This window comes from Mauremys mutica, chromosome 13 (assembly GCF_020497125.1).
Source record: "Mauremys mutica isolate MM-2020 ecotype Southern chromosome 13, ASM2049712v1, whole genome shotgun sequence".
Classification (NCBI taxonomy): domain Eukaryota; kingdom Metazoa; phylum Chordata; order Testudines; family Geoemydidae; genus Mauremys; species Mauremys mutica.
In genome coordinates, this window is record NC_059084.1 from 26,390,417 (window position 1) to 26,416,805 (window position 26,389).

The window sequence follows — 26,389 nt, forward strand, 5'->3', positions numbered from 1 at the left end:
ACTACTAGTTAACTTAGGGAAGATAGGAATCAGTACAAGCATTGTAAGGTGGATAAGGAATTGGTTAAAATGGAGAAGGTGATGGGTCGTGCAGTGCAGAAAGGTGAATTATTGGTCTGGAGGCAGGTTACTAGTGGAGTTCCTCAAGGATCAGTCTTGGGAAGTCTTATTCAATATTTTTATTAATGACCCTGGCACAAAAAGTAGAATGTGCTAATGAAATTTGCTGATGATAAAAAGTTAGGAGGCACCATAAATACAGAGAACAATCAGAATGTTACACCAGGAGATCTGGATGACGTTGATGACTGGAATGACGGAAACGGGATGAAATTCAATAATACAAAGTGCAAGGTCGTGCATTTAGGGTTTAATAAGAATTTTTGCTACAAACTGGGGAGTCAGCAAGACCTGGGTGAGTGGATCAATCATAGGATGGCTTTGAGCCACCAATGTGATGCAGCTGTGAAAAAAAACAAATGTGCTCCTAGGACGCATCAGGCAAGGCATTTCCATTAGGGATAGAGAACTATTAATGCCATTGTACAAGGCACTGGTAAGACTGCAGCTGAAATACTGTGTTCAATTCTGGTCAATCATGTTTAAGCCCCAACTCTGTGGGGACCCCCCACAACCTCCCCACCCACCACTACTCCAGCTCTGCCGGGGCGTCCCACAGCCCCATCCTGCAGCGGCTGCCCACAGCCTGTTCCCCAGCCAGGGATCACACGAGCCCGCCCCCGATTCTATGCAGGGCCCCGTCACCGGCCCAGCTACCCTCAGCCCGTCCCTTCCGCGCCGCGATGAGTCACACACACGCGACAGCCTAGTCCCGGGCGCACGCGCACCATGAGAACTACAACTCCCGAGAAGCCTTGCGGCCGGGTTGGGGGAGCATGCTGCGCTTGCGTACATCCGGGGCCCGGCCGCTCTGTGCGCTTGCTGATGCAAGAGAGCTGAGCTGAGCGGAGCGCGGCGGTGGCTGCAGTACCTCCGGGAGGCGACGGACTGGCCCCGTGAGCGGCGTCGTAGTGACCGGCTTCGGCGATTGACCCTCCTCCCATTCCGTAGCGCGCTGTGCGAGCCCGGCCCTCAGCCATGTCGGGAGACGAGGTGAGGGGCAGCCGGGCCTGAGGCCTGCGCCGCCGCCATGTGGGCAGCCGGGCCTGAGGCCTGCGCCGCCGCCATGTGTGGGAGCCGAGCCGAGCCTGAGGCCTGTGCTGGAGCAGAGAGGGGCCGGGGCTGAGCCGGGCGCGGGTCGCTCCGCGCGGGACCTGTCCCGGGGTTGTGAGAGAGCCGGGGCGGGCCTGTGTTTCTTCCGTCGGCCCCTGCTGGGTGTGGGGCAGCGGGGCCTGGCGGGGCCGGCTGTTCCGCGGGTCGGAGGGGGCTTGGCCTCGCCTGCTGGGGGGAGGGGAGGTCACGCTCCTCAGGCGGTGGGAGGATGACTGAGGCGGGGGCTGCGCTTGTGCGGACGGCCCTCGGCGCTGCACGGTGGGCTCGGGCCTCTGCTGGGAATGGAGGCTTCAGGCCTGCTCAGGAGCGGTGTGGGGGTGGGAGCCTGCCTGGACGAGGGGGTACCCCTCCCGGGGAGGGAGGGTTTTCTCTCTGGATCCCTGAGATGCTAACGAAAAATTAGTTGTTTCTGTCTATTAAGTAGTCTCCTTTCCCAGAAAAAGCACGGGGATGGGGGGAGGAGGAGGAATTTAAAAAACTGGACTCCAGACCCTGGCTGGCTGCTAGTGTGTGTAGATGAGATATGGCCCGGTCATTGGATAACTTGCAGCGATTGACAAGGATATTTTCTCTAGTGCCAAGTGCTGCTTCTCACCCACCCCAGCAGTTTGTCAGTGGGTGAGCTTTATAACACTAGTAATAGTGATTATAGCTTAAAGGGGAGGAGAAGAATAGCTATATTGTTTTGATGTGGTCCAAACAAAGTTGGTTTCACTTGCCAAAAACCAACAGCAGTTCTTGACTGTTGATTGATGAAAACTAGAGCCTAGAAGAATGTGGTGTTGCTCCTGCTTGCATCAGTTGATAACTAGGAAATAACACTCAATTCTTTTGTAGTGCTTTTGCTGGTTTTTTTCTGGGAGGGAAAGAAGACTTTATTTGCAGAGGGGTTGCAATGGTGTGAGTGGAGTGGGGAAGGAGCTTTCCTCTAGTCAGTAGCACCTTAATCTTCCTCCTTTTAATACTTAAAGAACATCTATTTAGGCCTGGTCTACACACACTATTTGTACTAGCATAATTATTTTGTATACTGGTGTTAGTTTTTTACCAATATAATTACACCAGTTCAGTTCCTTGTGTGGACACAGTTATTACGGTATAAAGATGTGTTTACCTGATATAGCTTATTCCCATTTCTATATGGGAATAAATTTTGCTGATATAAAGTACCTTTATGTTGATATGACTATCCATGCTAGGCGGATGTATGTGTGCAACTCAGTTTGTGTCTCTTTAACTGCTTAAAAAAAATGAAGATTAAGCTACAATTGAGTGGAGGGTGAACCACTCCCATTGAAACCCCTGTTTCCAGGGCAAGGCTAGCTTCCCACTCAAAATACTCCAGAATTTACTGGCTTCTGACTGATGCAAACAGGGGCCAAATGACCATTGAAGACCATGAGCTACACCAGTGGTTCAAATAGGGGCTAATTCCAAGTGTAGGCAAGACCTACGCTCACTAACTGGAAGTTAGATGTACTTTTTCAGTTTGTATTTTATGCCTTTAACAGCACTTTGATGTGTTTAGTCAGTTTCATTGTTTCCATGTGTAATCAATATCAGGATTTGAAAATTCTAGCAGTCTATACCATGTAGGAAATTTTCATAAGCAAGTAGCATTACATTTGCAAGCGCCTAAACTATTGTTTAGGAAAATGTAACTATTTAGCCCTTGTGGCTCCAAAGAGAATCTTCCAGATGCAGAATTGACAAGTGGCCCCATCCCCCCATGATGCATTCATTTGGCAGCCCTGTCACATCTGCTTGCATCATTTGGTGAGGGGGAAGCAGGGGAATCTCATGTTTTGGCCTGTGGGAAGATGCACTGGGCTGGAAACCAGGAGGCAATGAGTTTTGATCTTACCTTTTCTACTGAGTGCTGTTAATATTTCTGTGTGGTTCACAATCCTTGTTACTGACTAGGGCCTCACACACTTAGTCTGGGAGACAGGCAACTATCGTTCCCTCATTTTACAAACAAGATACTTTGTGGTGCCCCTCTTAGGGCTAGTCTACACTTACCTGCCGGGTCGACGCGGTGAGTTCGACTTCTCGGAGTTTGAACTATCGCGTCTAATCTGGACGCGATAGTTCGAACACCCCGCACGCTCCGGTTGACTCCGGTACTCCACCACTGCAAACAGCGGTGGCGGAGTCGACCTTGGAGCTGCGGACTTCGTTCCCGCGGCGTCTGGACGGGTAAGTAGTTCGAACTAGGGTACTTCGAGTTCAGCTATGCTATTCACGTAGCTGAACTTGCGTACCCTAGTTCGACCCCTGCCCTTAGTGTAGACCTGCCCTTAGTTAACTTCAAGCACAGCTGGGAATAGAACCCAGGTCTCCAATATGACAGAGTTAAGTCTTATCCACTCTGCCTTTTAGAATCAGTGTACCAAATGTATATGCTTAACTAGCCTGCTGTAACCACAGCTCTAACTACTAGATCACAGTTTGCTCCCAGAGCCAGGAATCGGACCCAGGAATCCTGATGCTAAACATTCCACTGCTGTCTCACAAATAGTTATGACCCACTGACAAAGAAAGGAAGCTTCATTCCTGAAGGTGTGTCAGTAGTTATTATTTGGGGACTGGATGACCCAGAACATTATCAGAGTTGTAGAGCCAATCACCAGTTTGAATCCAGCTCAGCTCAGGCATGAAAAATCATTCCCATCCAGTGTACATGTGATACCCTCATACTCATTTCATATTGAGGTCCTCGCCTATCACAAATTTTCCACCATGGTTTGCACTAAGTGACAGGTTGACAGAGGCCAGAACTGCATCAGTGATGGAGATGAACTGTCCCTGTTAGCCCTAGCAAAGTAGTGTGCATGAAACTTGCCCTGCTGCTGCCCAGTAGATGAAGGTGACTCCCTTCATCAGAGATCAAATAGTCCTGTACCTTTCATCAATACGATTTTAAAGTTATTTATGTAACATTGTAAATATGCAAATTGTCATTAAATTATTGACATAGTGTTACACAGACCTGCATGAAACTTGGAGTCTACATAGGTGTGACTTGAGCGTAAACCAGTGTAATATCTGCCTGAGTCTAGGACAGTTTTAGTGCCTGTACTGGTAGCTTAAAACTCTTGCAAGCTGCAACAAAGTGAAAACTCCCGAGTTGCTAGTCTGTTTACACTTGTGCTATACAGAATTCTGTGGGGAGCACTGAAACTGACAAAGCTAGCGACAGAGGCAAGCACTGGAGCTGTTCACACAGGAGGAGAACTCAACTAAAACTAGGGGATAAGTATGGTAGCAGGAATGTGCCCCAGTTGAAGCAGCCAGCGTGTGATGAAATCATAGGATACTAGCCCACTCTTGCAGTGTTGAGAGGCCCTTCGTTGGAAGGAATGATAGTGTGTGTGGCAGAGGGTCGTCTTCATATTTACTAACCAGATGGCATGGGGTCCAGTGACAGCACTGTCATAGGAATCCCAGTATGTTCTGCATTCCCTGCAATTTGGGAATTGCATTGTCTGCAACCTGAATGTTGCCTTTGGACAGTGGGACCCTCGCTTTTTCTATTGTCTCTAAGTAGATTTACTTTTTGCTGGCTACGAGGGCTCTGAATTTTTTATTTTATAAGTTTTATTTATTTATTTTGAGAAGGGGATCAGTGGATATATGTGGGATTGGACGGGAGAGAAAGATGGTCTGAATTAGGAGAGATTAGTATAGTTGAAAGACTTTGGCTCTGTCTACACTACCGCTTTGATGTGCTGATGATCGATACACCGAGGGTTGATTTAGCGGGTCTGGTGAAGACCCACTAAATCGACTGCAGATCGCTCTCCAGTTGACTCCAGTACTCCACTCGAATGAGAAGAGTAAGGGTAAGTTGATGGGAGAGTGTCTCCTGTCGACCCAGTGCAATGTAGACACTGCAGTAAGTTGACCTAAGCTACTTTTGCTTCAGCTACGTTGTTGGGTCGATTTACGTGGTAACATAGACATTGGCATTGGGGGAAAATGGAAGGAGAAATGGGGTAGAAAAGAATAGAGGAGGTGGTACATAAAGCAGCATAGGGAAAGAATGATGTGAGTGGCTTTTAGGTTGTAAGTTTTGTGGGACAGGGACAGTCACATTTTGTTTGTGCAGTGCCTAGCACAATGGGAGCAGTCTGGTTAAGACAGGGGTTCTCAAACTGGGGGGTCACAAGGTTATTACATCGGGGGTCGCGAGCTGTCAACCTCCACCCAAACCCCCCTTTGCCTCCAGCATTTATAATGGTGTTAAATATATAAAAAAGTTTTTAATTTATAAGGGGGGGTCACACTCAGAGGCTTGCTATGTGAAAGGGGTCACCAGTAAAAAAAAGTTTGAGAATCATTGGGTTAAGATCTTTAGGTACTCATTATCATAGCAAATTCAAATAGGATGTTGCCAACTTGCAGATGAGTGCCACTGGGATCAATCTCTGGCTAGATCCTTAATGTAGTCTGGTTGGATATTTAGTTAGATCCCTCACTGGCAATCATCATCCCATTGAATCTTTTGGCATCCCTGTGATTGCTGGGCTTGTAGTGGCATTCCTTGGTAAACAAGCTTTGGAAGTTGGCCTTTTCTAATAAGGTCTCTCGGTGCTACTACTATTTAAATATTTAAGTGGCGGGAGAGAGCAGGAAACAAGGAATCTCTATGGGACAGTGAATGCCTTTTTAGTAAGTGTTTGCATGCTTCCTATTGCAGTCCCTGATTGGAGCTCATGGGTGATACAAATAATAACTATGCTGCAAACAATACAGGAAAAGGTGCACCATAAAGAAAATACGAAAAAAAAAAAAAAAGTGCAGTGAAGCCTGGGGGAAGAGAGAAAAGATTGAGGTACTTTTTAAAATGTGCATTAAATAGGAAGTTTAGGTGCAGGGGATATTGCTTGGGAAAAAAGATGTCAGCAAAGATAACTGTCACCCTGAATGCTTGGCTTAGGCATTGTCTAAACAAGAAAGTTGCACTGGTTTCTCTTAAATTTGTTTTTACATTTCTTTAATGCATGTAATAGATTAAATTTAAATGCAAGAACAGATATGTAACTGTTGAAGCATAGGGCTAGGGTATTTCTGCATGTGGAATATCTTTTCCCCACCTTCAGATATCCGCACATGATAAAGACTACTTCTGAATTTTGTTTATATAGCCAAATCGCCCTACAGATTACAACCACACCTTTTCCGCGCATGAATCTAGCATTGTTTTTATTCTGGATAGAAATCTTAAGCTTCCTGCCTTTCTCTCATTCCATTTTGACTCATGAGCTTCCCAGGTGCCTCTTTAGCAGCATAATTTGAAACTTGTATTATGCCATGAGTCTTCCCAATAATGTTTGTTTTTATTGTACCCATCTCTACTATTCAGGTGCTTTACGAAAGGTTGATACAGCTGTCTCCTTTTGAAATGCCAAACTCCATTGCAATCCATTTAAGCCTCTTAGGTTGGATCTACATAAGCAAACTTTGTAGCTTAGCATAATGTTACATGATATGGTGACAAATGTCTAAATGCTCTAAATCCACAGTACATTTTCCACCATTGATACCACTGGTGGAGCTTGCTGAATTACAGCTGGGAAGTTTTGAATGGATGACTCTGTAGCCTAACTTGTATTTGATAGTAAAAGTCATAGTACATGATTGGGTTTCCCCTTATCCACGTAAACAAACCTGTGTCTTAAAAGAAATCCTGGAGGATGTAAGCAAACATTCATTTACATATCCCCCAAAGGATGCTTTCCCATCTGGAAAGAGCCACGGTGCGGTGTGCTTGGCTGTGCATGACTTTCCCTGCCATGATGCCTATAGCATCTTGATGCCTGCCGCAGAATCTCCCAAACTATAGGAATCTCCAGGTGGGGAGATGTGAGCGGTTTCTGGCCAGGCAAAACAAACAATGGGGCAGGACTGAGTTTGGCCCTGTATTTATGTCTGAGAAGCTACAAAGGGTTTGCTTCTGGTGTCTTACAACATATCCTCATTAAATTTAGTCATAAGTAGGGCTGTCAAGCAATTTAATCGTGCGATTAATCACACTGTTAAATGGTATTCTATTATTGTTTATTTTAATATTTTTGGATGTTTTCTACATTCTCAAATAGATTGATTTCAATTACAACACAGAATACAAAGTGTGCAGTGCTCACTTTATATTTACTTTTGATTACAAATATTTTCACTGTAAAAAACAAAAGAAATAGTATATTTCAGTTCACCTAATACAGGTACTGTAGTGCAATCTTTTTATAATGAAAGTTGAACTTACAAATGTAGAATTATGTACAAAAAATAACTGCATTCAAAAATAAAACAATGCAAAACTTTCTGCAAGTCCATTCAGTCCTACTTCATCCAATCACTCAGACAAAAAAGTTTGGTTACAATTTGCAGGAGATAACGCTGCTCACGTCTTGTTTACAGTGTCACCTGAAAGTGAGAACAGGCGTTCGCATGGCACTGTTGTAGCTGGCATCGCAAGATATTTCTGTCTCAGATGTGCTAAAGGTTCATATGTCCCTTCATGCTTCAATCACCAATCCAGAAGATATGTGTCCATGCTGATGATGGGTTCTGCTCGATAACGATCCAAAGCAGAGTTAACTAATGCATGTTCATTTTCATCATCTGAATCAGATGCCACCAGCAGAAGGTCAATTTTTTATTTTGGTGGTTTGGGTTCGGTAGTTTCTGCATCGGAGTGTTGCTCTTTTAAGACATCTGAAAGCATTCTTCACCCCTCGCGCCTCTTAGATTTTGGAAGGCACTTCAGATTCTTAAACCTTGGGTCGAGTGCTGTATCTGTCCTTAGAAATCTCACATTGGTACCTTCTTTGCGTTTTGTCAGAGCTGCTGTGAAAGTGTTCTTTAAAAGGACATGTGCTGGGTCATCATCCAAGACTGCTATAATATGAAATATATGGCAGAATATGAGTACAACAGAATAGGAGACATACAATTCTCCCCCAAGGAGTTCAATCACAAATTTTATTAACACATTTTTTTAACAAGCGTCATCAGCATGGAAGCATGTCCTCTGGAATGGTGGCCGAAGCATGAAGGGACATATGAATGTTTAGCATGTATGGCACGTAAATACTTTGCAACATCATCTACAAAAGTGCCATATGAATGCCTCTTCTCACTTTCAGGTGACATTGTAAATAAGATGCAGTCAGCATTATCTCCTCTAAATGTAAACAAACTTGTTTGTCTTAGCAGTTGGCTGAACAAGAAGTAGGACTGAGTGGACTTGTAGGCACTAAAGTTTACATTGTTTTGTTTTTTGAATGCAGTTATATAACAAAAAAAAAAATCTACATTTGTAAGTTACACTTTCATGATAGAGATTGCACTACAGTACTTGTATGTATGAGGTGAATCGAAACATTATTTTTATTTGTAATAAACATAATATTAAGTGAGCACTGTACACTTTGTATTGTGTTATATTTAAAATCAATATATTTGAAAATATAGAAAAACAATAGAATACCAATTTAAATTTATTAAATATTTATGGATGTTCTACATTTTCAAATATATTGTGCACTTCAAGGTGGAGAGAATAATTCACAAGTGTGTATTGCCTAATACTACTACTAGAAGAGAAGTACAGTTTACAAAGGTTTGGAATGTGCAAACATTCAAGCACAGAATTTATTAGCCAGTTATACAGAAACACTTAAAAAGCTCATAGTTTGAGAACTTCAGTCCTCACTCTCATGTACCCGCAGTGCACATGCGGTATCTGTATGTTGCCTATACTTCAGATAGTAGCCAACATGTGAAGTCTTCCTCTCTTCAGTAGCTTAGCACAGTGCTCTGTGAACTGCCTGCATAATTAAATGTCTTGAGACCCAGGCAATGAGGGATTTGGAAAAGTGGCCACTGAGCAGTGGAGAATAAATTTTTTTTGACAAGAGGTAGGTCCATGAAAAGAAATATTGGATAACCATTATCTTACTGGAATAACATAAGTGAGGTTAGTAGCTGAATACACAAGTATAAAAATCTTAATTTGTAGATCGGCTGGGATAACTAAGTTACAAGGCAACAAAACTCACTAACATAATATGTTGGTGGTTCTGACCGTGCTACTTACTAGGGCAAGGCCGTGAATGAACTCTATCTTACTGGGTTGTTGCATCAGTGGCCTCAACCTGTATGTGATGCTGTCACATTTAGTAGTAGGGTAGATACCCATGAGGAACAAAATGATAGGCTGTTTGGTCTGCCAGTCTATAAAGTCAGGATTAAATGGAGAGGCAAAACATTAAAGTATGATGGAAATTTAGTATGTAAGCTTTCTAAAAAACAAAATGTGTGGTTATACTAAATACTCATGGTCCTCAGATGCAAGAGAGTAAGGGGGTGGCTCAGTATTGAGGACACTAGTCTGGAATTTGGGAGACTGGATTTAGTTTCCTCTTCAGCCCCAGACTTCTTCTGTGACCTTGAGCAAACCACATAGTTTCTTTGTGCCTCAGTTCCCCATTTATAAAATAAGGATGATAATCCTTTCTGTCTCACAAGGGTGGTGTTAGGATAAATTCACCAAAGAGCATCAGAGGCTGTAGTACTAATTAATTGAGGTCATATAAATATTTTAGGTTGCGATCATCTTTTTGTACATGTAACAACTGTTTGTCAGGGATGCAGAATCAAAGTACCAAGAGTTAGGAGCCAGAGATAAGTATTTTTGGTGGAGGGACCTTGCCTGTATCACTCCTTGCCAGGAGTATTTGAGCTCAAGCCTGTCTTTAGAGTGTTGTGTTCCTTTTAGGGTATGCCCATATTCCAGTGTAAGCCTGTGCTTGAGCCTGGGCTCAAACCTAGCCCTCCCCTTGCATCTACACTGCAATTACTCTAACCCAGGACCCCAGGCCCTGCAGGGCTGGAGGGTCTGAGCTCAAGTTAAGCTGAGACCCAGGGTACAAGCCCTATTGCTTTGCAGTATAGACACAGCCCTGCTTTTAACTCGTGTCCCAGGAGTCAGCCAAGAAGTAACCCACAATTCCATGGGACAACTTCCTTAGTCCTCTCTATCCCAACAATCTGCAATCCATTCTATTGAAAATGGAAGCCATCCCCCTTTGCCAGCAGCAGCTCAAGTCAGTGTTAACCATAGATTAGATTATTAGGGTTGGAAGGGACCTCAGGAAATCATCTAGTCCAACCCCCTGCTCAAAGCAGGACCAATCCCCAACTAAATCCTCAAATGGCCCCCTCAAGGATTGAACTCACAACCCTGGGTTTAGCAGGCCAATGCTCAAACCACTGAGCTATCCCTCCCCCTAGTCTCTGCTGATCAATGATCTGCAAGCATGCTATCAGACAGAGACTCCTGGGTTTGTAGTGGAGAGTGAACTGATCAAGCCTTTTGCAAAGCAAACTGCTTCCTGGTAATGTGCAGGGCAGGCAGTAAAGTTTCCCCACAGTGTACCATGGGGTTAGTGGGACTTGACCAGCTGACCTGTGTTAGGGAACCATGGGCTAGAACGGCCACTTTTCAGGGAGGGGCAGGGGATGGGGTCCTTGGGATGCTGGGATATGGTTACTTCGATTCAAGTCTGTGCATTGCAACATGGATGCCCGAGCCCTAGGTGCTAGCATGGGTTAGACAAGTCTTAACACGGTGTTAAAATACAATGGAGACGCTCAAGCCCATGGACCAACTGATCTGTGTTAGGGAACAAGTCCCACTAACTCTTGGCATACGTTACAGTGTAGACATACTCTTAGTAATAACCTTGCTGCGATAAATTGAAGCTGAAGAATAGAAATAACAGGTAACTGAGGAGTGAGTGATGTAGGCCTTGTCTACTCTAGTGACACTTTTTGGAAAAAATTCTCTAGCCTCTGACACAGGTTCAGCACCTCATGAATGTAACCTTTCTCAGACGGAGGTCTGCTTTACATGTAAAACATAGGTCAGCCTAGCTACATTGCTCAGGAGTGTGAAAAATTCACACCTCTGAGAGACATAGTTAAGCTGACCTAATTCCTGGTGTAGACACCAGTAGGTTGATAAATTAATTCTTCTGTTGCCCTACCTACCACCTCTGAGAGAGGTGGATTTACTGCAGTGAAGGAAACCCTCCTTAAATGGAAATGCAGCTGGAGGCCAATCTACCCTAAGGCTCCCTACTCTAATACCTGTTCAGCTGAACTCAGGGTTGATAAAAATAGATGTTTTTTTATTTAAATCAGATTTTTTTATTTTGTTTAAAATTATAAGTTTTTCTTTTTAAAAATAAACCTGTTTAAAATGAAATCTGAATTTAATACAAAATGTGTTAAGGACTAAACCACTTGTAATCACAGAACATTTAAATAAATAAGTATGCTGAATCCATGAGTCTCTGTTAAACACTTTGAGTTAAAGATTGCTTTTCTATGTAAAGAGAAATGTTCTCTTAATTCTAACTTTTGAGGTCAAGCTCTATAAATATGGCACAGTAAGTCATGTGCCATATTAAGGGCTTGATCTGTGGCGGATATAGGGGCTGTGCTACTGGGTGCAAGAGACTAGCAGAGACCTCACAGGCATTGGGACTCCATCTCTGACGCCAGGAGCCCTCATCATGTACCTCATCACTAGGTAGCAAAAAGGTGTACCAAATTTAGTGTAAATGCTTTATTTAGTTATAAATCAACATATTTAGTGGTTATATCAACCAATGATAATTTACCTTACTGTAGAAAATAACTGAAGTACAGATGGAAAAGTTTATTAAAATCTATTTAAATTGAGGCTTTACACATGGGTGATTTAAATCCTGATTTAACTCAGGTGAACTGGTGTTAAAATGGCTGGAAACTTTTGAAAAATTTCATGAAGTGTAGACAAAACCGAAGAGCCTCAGTACTAGAATAAAAGGTTACTTTAGAGATCTGTCCTGGGACAAACATTTATCATGCTTCTAAACAAGCACTTGGAGTCATGTTAACTTGGACTAGTTATCAGCTAACTCAAGTTAAAACATAACCATCAATTATAGTATAGACATACTCCCACTTTGGGCCAAAGCCTAAGGACTACTGAGTTAGCTGAAAAGAGTGCTGTACGATGGCCTCTTTCAAAGTAACCTGCATAAAGTCTGCTGGTGCTACTGTAACAGGGGCGGCACCAGCACGCCAAGCACGTGCTTGGGGCAGCAAGCCGCAGGGGGGCGGCAGGCAGGGTGCCTCCCACAGGCGTGCCTGCGGAGGGTCCGCTGGTCTCGCGGCTTCGGTGGACCTCCCGCAGGCAAACCGCCAGAGGCAGCCTGCCTGCCGTGCTTGGGGCAGCAAAAAGCCTAGAGCCGCCCCTGTACTGTAACAAATTAAATGATGGTAAATAATGTTGCTAATGAACACTTGACTTTTACAGATGATTTTTGATCCCACTATGAGCAAGAAGAAGAAGAAAAAGAAGAAGCCCTTCATGCTGGATGAAGAAGGAGGAGAGACACAAGCAGAAGAGACACAGTTGTCAGAAACAAAGGAAGTAGAACCAGAACCAACAGAGGACAAAGATATAGAAGCTGATGAAGAGGACAGTAGGAAGAAAGGTATAGTGAAACATTTCAGTTGGCAGCTTCAAAACATGGCTCCCAGCTGTGTGTCCTCAGGGCAAGGGCTATGTACAAGTACATGAAGACAATTGACCACAATAAGGCCTTGGCTCTGATTGGGCTTCTAGGTACTGCTGTAACACAAATATGTAAAAGTGTGATTTCTTCTCTCTCCTTCTTGAGCTTGTCTGCTGTACTCCTGTAAGCAAAATGGTGTCTTAATTTACAAGAACTCCGCTTTCTCCACTGCAACTGAAGTCTTTGTCATGAACAAAATTGAGAGGTGCTCTAAAAACTGCCAAAATTCTTGTGGTCTGCTGTATTATAGTTCTAGTTCTTTGTATTCTGAGCCCATTTAATGTAGAACCAAAAAGCAGTTGCAATAATTTCGGAGTAACAGTAAAAATTAGGAGGGGAAATACTCAAAATCATTGCAAGACAAGTTTTTCTTGGTGTCCTGGTCAATGACAATAGCCAATTAATCCAATATTGTACTCTTCAAGATCTTGTAAGAAATAACTTGCAGTTGTATTCGACTCACTTTAACTGAAGTTAGCCATATTGAGATGACTGATAACATGAAGTAAACTGAAGGGACATTACTAACTTAAAATCACATTTATGTGTAAAATTAACCTGGTACTTGTAACACCTAAAATGATTGAAAAGGCAATTTTATCTCTTTTCCATATTATTTTTTTGTGAAGTCAAGTTTCTCTATCAGAAGCACACACTTTCCTTTCTGTGGTCAGTTTCCCCTTGTGTGAGGAACAGCAACAGGGAAGATGGAAAAAATATTTAAAATAAATAGGAAAACGTGATTGTATGCCACAAAAATTGTCAAGGAGTATTCTGTGGCATGTGTAGCACTTGTAACTACTAAACTAGCTATTTTTTTTAACCTGACTAGTTTATCCTAGTGAGTAGGTGTCCCTTTAAGTCTTTCAGAGGTATTGTTTTTGAAAATTCATATCTGACCCTAAGTATTCTGGGTTATGTCTATACTGCAGTTTAAGCCCAGGGTTAGTGAGACTTGAGTCAGTTGACCCATGTTAGGGAACCATGGGCTTGAGCATCCCCATTTTATTTTAACCCTATTTTAAGAGTTTTCTAATAGGTGCTCAAACCTGGGGCGCTGGCATCCACACTGCAGTGCGCAGACCTCAGTCATATCCCAGAATCCCCAATACACACCTCCCTCCCCTTTCTTGCTCGCTTTCCCCCTCCACACCGCCCCCCACTTCACCCCCCCAAAAAACAACAAAAAACAAACGTGGCTGCTCCAGCCCTAGGACTGTGGTGCACTGTGGGAGGGAAAAATGTACTGCCCGCCCTGCATGTTACCAGGAAGAGGCTTGATCAGTTTGCTCTCCATTACAAATCCAGGAGGCTCTCTGATAGTGCACTTGCAGATTGGAGATCAGAAGATAATGGGCTAACACACTGACTTAAGCTGCTGACATTGGCAAAGGTGTGTGTGTGTGTGGGGGGGGGTGGTTTCCATTTTCAAGAGTGGATTGCAGATTGTTGGCATAGAGAGGGCCAAGGAAGTTGTCCCATGAAATGGTGGGATACTTCAGCTGACTCCTGGGACCTGAGTCATGTGCAGCTGTGTCTACACAGCAAAACAATAGGGTTTGTACTCTGGGTCCTGGCTTAACTCAAAACTCAAGCTCAGACCTTCCAACCCTACAGGGTCCTGAAACCATGGGTCCAAGCCCTGAGTTAGCGCAACTGCAGTGTAGATGAGGGGGAAATGGGTGGGTGGGGGGGGAGGTTAGGCTTGAGTCCGGGCTCAAGCATGGGTTTGTATTGCAATGTAGACATACCATTAGTTGCTAAACTGGTAACATGATTGCTAATCCTGGTCTTTTCAACTTTCTGGTTTTTTAGATGCATCAGATGATCTGGATGACTTAAACTTCTTCAACCAAAAGAAAAAAAAGAAGAAAACAAAAAAGATATTTGATATAGATGAAGCAGAAGAGGGTATAAAGGTCAGTTTATAAGGATATGACCTAGTTTGTATAATTAAACCAAGTTGGGCTTACTGAAAATTCTCCCTTTCCTCATCCATCTGTGTCCTTGTCCTGTGCCTGCATCTCACTCTTCCATTCTTTTAAGATTGATAGTTCAGGAATTCCTTGGCAGTCAGTCATCTTAATTAGACAGATGGATCACTATTAAATGATATACAATGTTCCCGTTATGTACTCTTGGGACTAGCTGAATATACTTCTTTTACAATGTTCTTTTCTATGCAAGGCGTAAGGGGCGAGTTAGTGTTTAGTAAGCATTCTAAAGATGTAATCCTGTAAAATAAATGTGTATGTATATACACCCCCCCCCTCCAATCTGGTGTTCAGGTTTATAATTCCATTATTGTTTTTTGATTTGAGAAAAGTAATGTGGATAATGCCAGAATCCATGTGCAGTACATTTCACCGAAGGTCAACTTTTCAAATGAAGGGCTAACAGTTTCCCCTGTAAAATCTTTGTTTCTGGTCCTCATGGTTTCTTTAAACATTGGGTGTAACTTTAGGGACTCTAGGAAGAGTGTGTGGTATTTTTACTTTTGACTCCTGTTTTTGTAAATCTGACAGGTAATATATCTCATTTAAGCATGGCTGATAAGCCTGAAGAGCAGCAGAGCAAGAATATGTGCTACACAATATACACATTTTTCTGCCCTCTACCTTAAGGGAAAAAACTTCCCTTCTGACCTTCACAGCATATCTAAGCTCTGTTATTCTGTGTTCTTTACGTGTTCAAAAACTTCTTTATATGTAGCAAGAGCAGGACTGGAGGAAAACTTTGCCTTCAGTTTCTCTGACACATGGGATCTCTTGCCCTGGTTGTGTGTCAGTGTGGCTGGAAGCCTCTAATAAGTCAAAGGTGTTAAGTGACCCTCTACTGGTCAGTAGTTCAAAACCTACTAATCAGCTGCAGTAGGGAATGGCCATAGTTGGTCACGTGACCCCATGTTATCTAAACTGCAACTATTCCCTTGGATTCAAGGGAATAAAATAAACCCTGTTCTTAAAAAAATAAAGGTTAGACTGCTATATCCACAAATGCTGATTTGCACATGTGCACCAGAAGATGCACCCCAGCTATGTATGCAAAGTTGTGCATTTAAAAATCTGGCCCCAAATTCCATCTCAATAGTATAATTAGCAAGGGAATGTCGGTCATCTGCCTTTAGCATAATCTAGATCTCTCCTTCAAATTTAAATCTGTCATATTTAAGAACTGCTAAGGATTTTCTGTCTCACTTCCAGCATGCTATGTTGGGTGTCATTTTCATATGTTCTGGCTGATTTATTTTTTTTCTTTTGTAGGATTTAAAAATAGAAGGTGATTTGCAAGAGCCGGTAGAACCAGAAGATGACCTTGATATCATGCTTGGCAACAAAAAGAAAAAGAAGAAGAATGTGAAGTTTCCAGATGAAGATGAAATATTGGAAAAGGATGAAGGTAAAACCAACTTACCAAAAGTTTAAGTCCTGGCTTTTGCTGCTGTTGAAAGTGGGTAATCTTGCAAATTAAGTATTCTTATTCTTCACAGTTTTTTTAGTTAAAATGCCATCTCCTTGTTTTGGGATTTTCTATTATAACGTTTAGCAGCAAAATAATACCTCAGTGGTGGAGCCATGTGGTCCTTGTTTATAGTCTGGTCATATCCGTCAACGTGTGGAGGAAAACTTCGGCTCACAACATATATTTCTTGGGAATCTTCTTGTACAGGCTGCTAGAAACAGCATTAGCACTGTGTCCAAGAAGTCCACCTCTTTTAACAACTTGTTCTTCATGAATCTCAAACAACTTTCCTTTCCCACAGCTCTGGAGGATGAAGACAGCAAAAAAGATGATGGAATTTCTTTTAGCTTTCATACTGGACCTGCATGGGCAGGTTCAGAAAGGGACTACACGTATGATGAGGTAAAGTTAAAAATGCTTTCCAACTATTTCCCAAATCCAGCTACACCAATGCTAATTAATTTATTGTCCACATATTCTGTTTCTAGCTTAATCCTTAAGTACATATGATCAAAGGTTTCTGGAAACATTAACAAAAATAATTAGAAACACAAAATTGCTTTAAAAATACAAAACAAGAACCTGATCCTGCAATCAGATCCATCTGGGAAGTCCCCCGTGCTCCACCACTGACTTCATTAGGGGTCCACATAGACACAAGGATTTGTGTGGATCAAATTATGGGATTTGTGCCCACCTGTGAAATAAGCGCACACGCTTTTTAACTAATTTATAAAGTATAAATGTTTCCCTCAAGAAAGGTCAATAATCATTTAAACAAATTTGTATTATGCATGCTAAGAGCAAATTTTAGACCAAGATTCATAGATTCCAAAGCCAAAAGGTAACATTGTGATCATCTAGTCTGACCACCTGTATAACATGGGCCATAGAATTTCCCCAAAATAATTCCTAGAGCAGATCTTCTAGAAAAACATCTGATCTTGATTTAAAAATTGTCAGTGATGGTGAATCTATCGTGATGTTGGTAAACTATTCCAGTGGTTAATTACTCTCTTTTAAAATGTATAGATTATTTCCAGTCTGAATTTGTCTATTTTCAACTTCCAGCTATTGGATTGTGTTATACCTTTTGTTTGGTAGATTGAAGAGCCCATTATTAAAAATTTGTTTCCCATGATAGTGGAAAATACGTCATTTTTGGGAAACAGTGCAAAAACTAAGTGTCAGAAGGCTTTTTATATGCAATGTTGTGGCCTTGTTGGTTCCAGGATTAGAGAGACAGGGTGGGAGAGGTAATACCTTCTTTGGACCGACTTCTGTTGATGAAAGAAACAAGCTTTTGAGCTTATGCAGAGCTCTTCTTTAGGTCTGGGAAATGTACTCTGGGTGTCACAGCTAAATACAAGGTGGAAGAGAGAGTTTTGAATATAAGTAGTTAACACACATTTCCAAGGACCATTCAGGGGAAGTGGCCAGTTAACACCTCTCTAGTCATAGGGGAATGGGAAGAATTTGTGTGTGTGTGTGTTACATATTGTTATAATAATCCATAAATCCAGTGTCTCTTCAGTCCATGATTTTTAGTATCTATCAACGTTATGAATTTAAGCTCCCAGGCTTGGCTTTTGAAGGTATTGTGAAGATGAGGACTGAGAGGCCAGAGAGTGATTGCTTTGTGTAGGCATATGTAGGACCCATGGATCTTAAAAGGTGTGTTTGTGGGAAGTGTTGATCCACTTATCAGTGGAGATAGTGCTACAGGTTTTGCGTCTGTTGTTCTGGCAGGTTCTGGTGCTGCTTTGAGTTGGTGTCTCCTTGTCTGTGGGGAGCTTGCTTTTGATGAGCTTGGAGAAGTTTGGTGGGAGAGGGTTATTTGAAGGCCAAAAGAGGGGGTCAGGAAAGATTTCTTTCAGGATGTGGTTGATTATGGGTTGTAACTGTTTAATAATACCCTGTATGGGGTCCAGTGTAGGATGGTAGGTGATAACTAGGGGTGTGTGGTTGGAGGAGTTTTTATTTCCATATTGCAGCAGGTTCTCTTTGGGTATTTGGGTGGCCTGTTCCATGATGTAATACACTCCACAAGAGAAGTATATCTGAATGCTGGGCTGTGGAGTACAGATTTCTTGGTGTGCTGGGGTGATCTGGATTGTCTGTCGACTTCCATTGTTGAAGCTGATTGTGATATCCAGGAAGTTGATGCTAGTGTTGGAGTGTGCTAGAGAGAGTTTAATGGAGGGGGGTGGTTGTTGAAGTTGCGATGGAAATCGGAGGGAGTTTAGGTCACTTGTCCAGAGGATGCAAATATCATTGAAGTATCTCAGGTATATCATTGGTTTTGTGGTGCATTTCTCCAGAAATTCATCCTCAAGATGACCCATGAAGAGATTAGCATATTGGGGAGGCCTAATGGTACTCATGGCTGTTCCCATGTTTTGGACAAAGTGCGTGTTGAATGTAAAATTGTAATGGATGAGTTTAGTGGGGTGTGTGTGTGGTGCTTTAAACATGCAGTTGAAAGTACTCTGGGGAAAAAGTACATTGTTAGAAGTTCTATCCGGCAGAAATATGATCTTAAATGCTATATCACTTAGTTCCATGGTAGTGGAGAAATTATACACATCTCTAGACATAAAATACAGCAATATAAAACGTTTTGTGGATGGCAGGGCAAATTATTAAAGGAATGCATGTTGATGTAAACACGTCTGTTCCTGCAGTTGCTGAATCGAGTATTTAACATAATGCGGGAAAAGAATCCTGACATGGTAGCTGGAGAAAAAAGAAAATTCGTCATGAAACCTCCACAGGTTGTAAGAGTAGGAACCAAGAAAACGTCATTTGTCAACTTTACAGATATCTGTAAACTGTAAGTTTGGCAGTTTTTAAGATCTCTTGGGGGCACAAAGCAGGAAATACTGTGGCCTTCCTGTGGTGCATAGTTAGTGATTGTCTGATTGCATGGACTTGCAAAAAGCTATATTAAACTATTTGTTAATCACTAAAATTGTAAATGACAGAATTGTACACAGTACTCCATCTGAGGTCTCCCCAGTGCCAAGTAGAGTGGGACAGTTACCTTCTGTGTTTTTTATATTCAGTAGAACCTCAGAGTTACGAACACCAGAGTTACAAACTGATTAGTCAACTACCCACCTCATTTAGAACCGGAAGTACACAATCAGCATCAGGGACCAAAAAAAAAAGCAAATATAGTACTGTGTTAAATGAAAATTACTAAAAAAAAAAAAGGGAAAGCAGCATTTTTATTCTGCATAGTAAAGTTTCAAAGCTGCATTACATCAATATTCAGTTGTAAACTTTTGAAAAAACAACCGTAATGTTTTGAGCAGATTTATGAACTTTTCAGAGTTACGAATAACCTCCATTCCTGAGGTGTTTGTAATGCTGAGGTTCTACTGTACAACACTCCTGTTAATACACCCCAGAGCCCTTTTTGCAACTGCTTGACATTGACTCTTTCGATTTGTGATCCACAATTTGTAACCCGTCAGATCCTTGTGAGGAGTACCACTGCTTAGCTAGTTATTCCCCCTTTTGTCGTGGCGCATTTGATTTTTTCTTTTCTTAGTCTAGTATTTGAATTTGTCTTTATTGAATTTAATTTTGTTGATTTCAGACCAATTCTCCAATTTGTCCAGGTCATTTCGAATTCTAATTGTTTAAAACAGTAACCATGTAACTGATTAAAATGTCGGTTACACAGTTAAAGGTTTCCCTGGGGAGCTTTGGGGGGGAGTGTGGTGCAGCCCCCCACCCCTCCATGTTTTCCACAGAGCTCCGCTGCTGTCCCCTGGCCTGGGGCTAAGCTGCTGCCCAGCATCATGGTGCACCCGGGGTCCCCCCAGCTTGGGTGTGCCAGGATGCTGGCCAGCAGCTCGGAGGAACCCTGGGCATGCGGGGCCGGCAGCCCAGACCGTGGGTGGAGTTTAACCGTTAACAAAAAACAATAAGCATCAAGCCTATTGGTTAACCGGTTAAACTCTTACATTCCTAATTCTAACCCTGTCCTCCAAAATGCTTGTAGCCTCTGCCAGCTGTGTTATCTGTAAATTCTATAAGCATACTCTTTACTCCATTATCCAGGCCATTAGTGAAACTATTGAATAGTACTGACCCCTGTGGGACACCACTAGATGTCCTCTCCCAGTTTTACAGCAAACCAGGGATGACTTTTTTGAATAGTTTTTCAACCAGTTGTGCACCCACCTTATAGTAACTTCATCAATGCCACATTTCCCTAGTTTGCTTGTGAAAATGTCATGTGGGACTAGGGTGACCAGACAGCAAGTGTGAAAAATCAGGACAGGGGGTGGGGGGTAATAGGAGCCTGTATAAGAAAAAGCCCCCAAAATCGGGACTGTCCCTATAAAATCAGAACATCTGGTCACCCTATGTGGGACTGTGTCAAAAGCCTTACTAAAATCACGATATCACTTCTGCTGTTTCCTATCCACTAGGCCAGTAACCCTGTCAAAAAGGGGAATTAGGTTGGTTTGGCATAAACCATTCTTGACAAATCCATGCTGGCAATTCCCTATAACTCTATTATTCTTTTGGTGCTTATAAATTGATTGTTTAATAATTTGTTCCTGTACCTTTCCAGGTATTGAAGTTAGGCTGACTAGTCTATAATTCTCTTAGTGCTATTTCAGAGATAAAAGCAGAGCCCTGTTTGTGCCTATACCTTTTACGGGCTTGCCATTCTGAGAAGTTCTTATCAATTGTGATTCTTAAATATCAAGTTCTTCTGGAAGGTGGAGGTTAAAAATAACTTTACTTTTATTTTTAGATTGCATCGTCAGCCAAAACATCTCCTGGCATTTTTGTTGGCTGAATTGGGTACAAGGTAAGTAGCTTGTACTTATGCTTTTAAGTGCCTTCCTCCTCCCCCCCTCCTTTTTCTTATCCAAGGGTGCCTTGGTTTGGCAGTCCTGATGCACATATTTGGGCATGCTTTCCTCCCTCTAATGGTGTGAGTGGAGATGCCACATGGTAACTCTCCTCTCCCTTCAGGAGCCTCTATGCCAGGAGTTCTCGCATCATATTTTTGGTGGCCTCAAGAGTGCAGCCACCAACTCTTGCTGGTGGCTGCTCTGACAATTTTTCCTAAAATACTTAATTAACTTTAGGAAAAACAAATAAATATGCACAGGTACATGTCCAGATCACTGTAACCTATCTCTGTAGAGTGCGTGTGGGTTTTTTAACAGACTTAATAAAAATAGTGTGCAGTTGTCTCTATTCTTTATTGGACCTATATGGAATAGAAACACAAATAAGGTGCCTTGAATGTTCCTGTCATTTTTCTTATTGTTTCTATTGCCTTTTTTTTAGACTTGCAAGCTACTAAGTGTGCTGTGAAAAGTGATATTAACAAACCTACAGATACCACTTTTCACAACAGACTTACTCAGCCCCAGCAAGCCTGGGGACAAATTATGATCTTGGGGCCAGAGCCCATCACCATGCAGCCCAGGGAATGGAGCTCGAAGCCTGATGGCTGGAGCCTGCCACCCGAGAGCTGAAGCCCGATCCCACTGTCCCCGGGAAGGTGTGGAACTCACTGGCTGCCTGTTCCTCCAGCTTATGTCTCTCCAGAGGGGGGCAGGCTTTGCGCCCCCCAATCACTGCCCAGGAGGCTGTGGCCATGAGAAAAGCCCCTGGTGGCCGCATTTGAGAAATGCTGCTCTATGCTGTGTGTGGTTAAGTCGGTCTGGTAGGTCAGGGAGGAGTTTGTAACGAACAGTGCTGTTAGTAAACCATCTATCACAGTATAAAAGAACACTTCACGGATGGATTTTGCATGACTTGTTGTTTTATCCATTTTCAGATTGCACAGTAGTCGCTAGCTGTCTGCAAAAGACAAGCATGACTAGACTTAAGTGCTATTATCTGTAGATATACAGAAAACTGAATAGCCTAGTCACAAAATACCTGACTAATTTTTAATGCCTATTAGTTCAGGGATTGAGCTCCCTTCACCTCAAACTAATCTTACAGAAAAGCTTCTAAAACTTGGTTTGAAAGATCACTGCTAACATTCTTTCTCGCTTGCATCAGCATGGCTAGAAAAATGGTTTGCTTATTGCTATTACAACAATCTGTTGCGAACTTCCTCTGAACCGTGCTATAGTGACTGTTTGTCAGATCAGCACAAGTACCAGGTTCACAATACCATTGAAGAGCTTGAGTATTTTTGGGTTTCGTCCGGTGTGCCAATTAAGCTGTCTTATTCACAATAATTATTGCATTCAGGATATATGCTTAGATGATGTTGCACTTTGAATCCCTGACCATTAGTGAAATTTCATCAGTTTCTTTTGCACAGATTAAATCTTGCTGATTAGATTGCTTTTAGTAAGAAGCTTTGTGCCCAAGCGTGCATCAATTGACCTATTCCATGTTTCAGATCTCATATCAAGCTGTAAAGAACGGACAATATTGTTCTGATTTGCACGTTATTGAATTCATTTTTCTTTTAAATTAGTGGCTCAATAGATGGTAACAACCAACTTGTAATCAAAGGACGATTCCAACAAAAACAGATAGAAAATGTTTTGAGAAGATACATCAGTAAGTACAATTCCCTCTCCTACAAGTTTCTCTTCCTAGCATCTCTGTTATCTTTAGAAAATTCCTTTTATCCTTGCTCGTCTTGTACATTTAAAGTTTGCTCAGTTTCTTATGACCACTAAAATTCAGTACAGTGTCATTTACATGGAAGTAATCATTACACCTACATTGATTCATTTATCTTTTTTATGATACATTTTGATAACTGTTTTCAAATTGTACATGAGAAGGCTGTCTTTATTTTAAACTGGGTCACTGGTATAAAGAAACAGATCACCCCAGCCCAGTTCTGGTCAGGATAATCCTACACAGCTGGAGATACTAAAGAATATGTGTCTTTCTCACGGTGTTATAATGGAGTAATTATAGATTACTTGGTCCTTATAGCAATAAACAAGTGGACTGGAGGGAGGCATTATTTCGGCTCTATCCATGGACTGAAGACATGGCGAGAAAGCTAGTGAGAATGTTGTAGCATTGCTTCATGCCAGTCTCAGTGACTTTCTTGCCTTGGCAAAGGGCTGATGGAGGTACTGTAGCGGGGATCTCTGACTAATATATGTTGTACACATAAATCGTTTTACCAATAAAATGTGTATACTACTGTTCAAAGGAAGCTTCATGAGATCATCTCCTCTAGCTCGATAGTCCCTTTCTATGCAGATCTGACTTTTTAAAGCGCTGCTTTTCTAACAAGAGATGTTGAGATCTGGAAATGCTGCCTCAGCAGGGAAGGCATGTGCAGCTAGTAAAAGATTTTGGTTAGAATCCACTTTTTATAGCATTGGTGTCAGCATTCAAGGCAGGCAAAACATACACCTTGTTAGCACAGGAACTAATAATAATCAGTAGCTTGGCTCTGCTTTTGAAGTCCATGTACTAACCACATGCAACTTCTGGGATACTCCTTAACTGCAAAAGATTGGTGTAGTAGTCATGTTTTAAAAAAAGATTGAAGTAGCATTTACTAGTGATTTGATGCCTCTTCCAGTGATGTCTTAATGCAGTACCTTTCAATTACAACTTCATTTCTTTTCTCCAGAGGAGTATGTTACCTGTCATACGTGTCGGTCACCAGACACGATTCTACAGAAGGACACAAGATTATACTTCTTGCAGTGTGAGACCTGCCATTCTCGCTGCTCTGTTGCCAGCATCAAAACTGGTTTCCAGGCTGTCACAGGCAAGAGAGCGCAGCTCCGTGCCAAAGCTAACTAGTTTGCTAATTGACACTGGATTTTGCAATGTGTTCTGGGGAGATGTGACTGGACAGGTTTACAATCGGAGTGGATTTACCATTGTATTAAAAAACAAGATTGTAAAAGATACCAAGATATTTGGCTTTTGATTGGTTGGTCTGTGAAATCCTTGCAAGATGCAGATCCTCAAGCTTTCACATACATTTGCTCACTGAATATATTTTACCAACTGTCAGAGAAACGTGATGGGAAAGGAGGTGCTTTTTAATCCATTCATAGACTTCTGTAAAATGCAAGATAAATTAAAGTTATTATAACAGTGACTGTCTTTCATTTGAATTTTTCCTCCAGTTTTTCTCTTAAGTTGTACCTGACAATTGCCATGAACACAATTTTACTATGACTACATGCAGACTGTGTTAATGAATTATGTCCAAAGAGCAGGATAAGACTTAAGCACACACTTCAGAGTGTCCTTTTTTCATTTAGCAAGCTCCTTTTTAGGGAGCCTATAGCTAGAACAGACAAACTAGTTGTTATACAAAAGAGATACTGGCTGATGCCCAATGGCTATAATAGTCATGTCCATGTGAAAACTGTTCCTTTTTTTTTTTTAATACATGTAAGGATTCCTGGTTACTTTCCCTCACGACTCCTGTACTTTCATCCTTTGCTGCTATGAGAACTGGCTTACGAAGTGATAAGCTGTTCAGCGTCAACTTCCCTTAATGTTTGTGTTCATACAGCTATTAAGGACACTTTATCTGCTAAATGCCGCTGAATAGTTTGGTACAGTTTATTAAGGAGAAAACATAACCCTTAGGTAGTTCAGAAGATCAGCCCTGGATGCCATGTTGGTACTGAATGTACACCTAGTGAGTTGGTAAACTATTGTAAACATTCACAGTGTCACTGTACTAAATTTACAGATTCTCCTATGTGAATTTCTCTCTCTCGTCTCACTTAGCTCTGTGCTTTGCACCGCTTTAAATAACTAATCAAGTTAAATGAAGCAAAAATGAACAGGGTATATCAGTAACTTTTTATTGCAAACTAGCTCCATTACAATGGAAATGTCAAAATAGTCTCTTGAGTTAAAATTTGACACTAGCAGGTGTTTTGGGTTCCAGATTTAATGCACAAAAGCTGTATAGTGTAAGACATGCACCTTTCTCCACTAGCAGAAGGTATTTTTAGAAAAGAGAATTCTGACACTGATTAAAAAAAAAAAAACAATAACCCACTGAACTTAGTGTAGGTCTTACACACAGCTGTACACTCATATCTTACTGTCTAGTACATGCAGTAAATGCTGCTCCCTTCAGTGTTCTTGCCTAGGAATCTAGTTAAAACTGTTTAAACACTAGCTGGGAATAGGAAAGCATGCTTTCCATTTTAGTACTGTCACCTACAAAACATGGTTTCTATTTGAATAACTAACCTCTAAAATTGAAGTGTAGTGCCAGTCTAGGGAGTAATTCGGCAGCAGGCTGGTGGCTTGATGGGAGTTGAATGGCTTCCCTGCATGTAACCATAGTATCTATGCACCTAGTAAATGAAGTGTGGATGGCCGTATTACTGACTCATTTTAAGGCTGAAATTGAAGGGTTTCTGTTCTGAGTTTTTTAATCTTTATTTGTATATATACTAATATAAAATCCAGTTTTGCTGGTAAACCATTTTTATTTGCTATTTGGAAACTACTTGACAATACAGTGCAGTTAAAGTCAAGGTTTTATAGCTCGTTTCTTAAAAGCATTTTGAATTTGAAGAGTGAGCTGTAACCAATGTTGGATGTGTCTTTAAGTGAATAAAACCAGGATCAGTGCCTCTTGTGTAACATAAGTATTGTAGTCCTGTTTTCTTTAACAAATAGTATGGGGCATTCTTCTTTGGAAGTGAGGCTGGGGAGCAGGGGGGAGACAGCTGTTGGGGTGCACTGAAGTAGTCTTTAAACTGATTTACATTGAAAACAAGCGTGCTTTGTCATAGGTATGAAACCTTTAAAGACTCAGTTGAAATCCAAAAAAATGAATGTGCTTGGTCTTGAGTTGGTGACACATTTTAATGCATTAAACAAGCACGTTTCACCTCCAACTCTCCAATATGGATGCATTTAAAATACCATGTTGCTACTGAATTATCAGTCAATTACACTATCAGTCAATTGTTTGCATACTTTTATTGTGTGATATTACCAGTTCAGTCTTTGAGGAAAATTCAGAGAGGTTAAGCTGCTGTAGCTTTTTCCTGTCATTGCCTTCCCCCCCCCCCACCTTGTCTTGGTCCAGTTTACAG

At 41.8% G+C, this 26,389-nt stretch overlaps 1 protein-coding gene across 1 annotated transcript; it reads left to right on the forward strand.

Moving 5' to 3' along the window:
• The first annotated feature begins 895 nt into the window (after nt 1-895).
• EIF2S2 (eukaryotic translation initiation factor 2 subunit beta) lies at nt 896-25,936 on the forward strand. Its single transcript, XM_044985953.1, has 9 exons — nt 896-1,113; nt 12,608-12,788; nt 14,685-14,788; nt 16,133-16,268; nt 16,633-16,733; nt 19,016-19,164; nt 21,109-21,165; nt 22,807-22,892; nt 23,935-25,936. The coding sequence occupies exons 1-9, from the start codon at nt 1,099-1,101 to the stop codon at nt 24,108-24,110; spliced, it is 1,005 nt and encodes a 334-aa protein (XP_044841888.1). The 5' UTR covers nt 896-1,098; the 3' UTR covers nt 24,111-25,936.
• Nucleotides 25,937-26,389: the final 453 nt, after the last annotated feature.

What these genes read in the sequence shown, in the direction of transcription:
- EIF2S2 (XM_044985953.1), top strand. An exon ending in GGGACTACACGTATGATGAG is followed by an intron (nt 16,734 to 19,015) that starts GTAAAGTTAAAA and finishes CTGTTCCTGCAG; the next exon opens with TTGCTGAATCGAGTATTTAA. An exon ending in TTGGCTGAATTGGGTACAAG is followed by an intron (nt 21,166 to 22,806) that starts GTAAGTAGCTTG and finishes CTTTTAAATTAG; the next exon opens with TGGCTCAATAGATGGTAACA.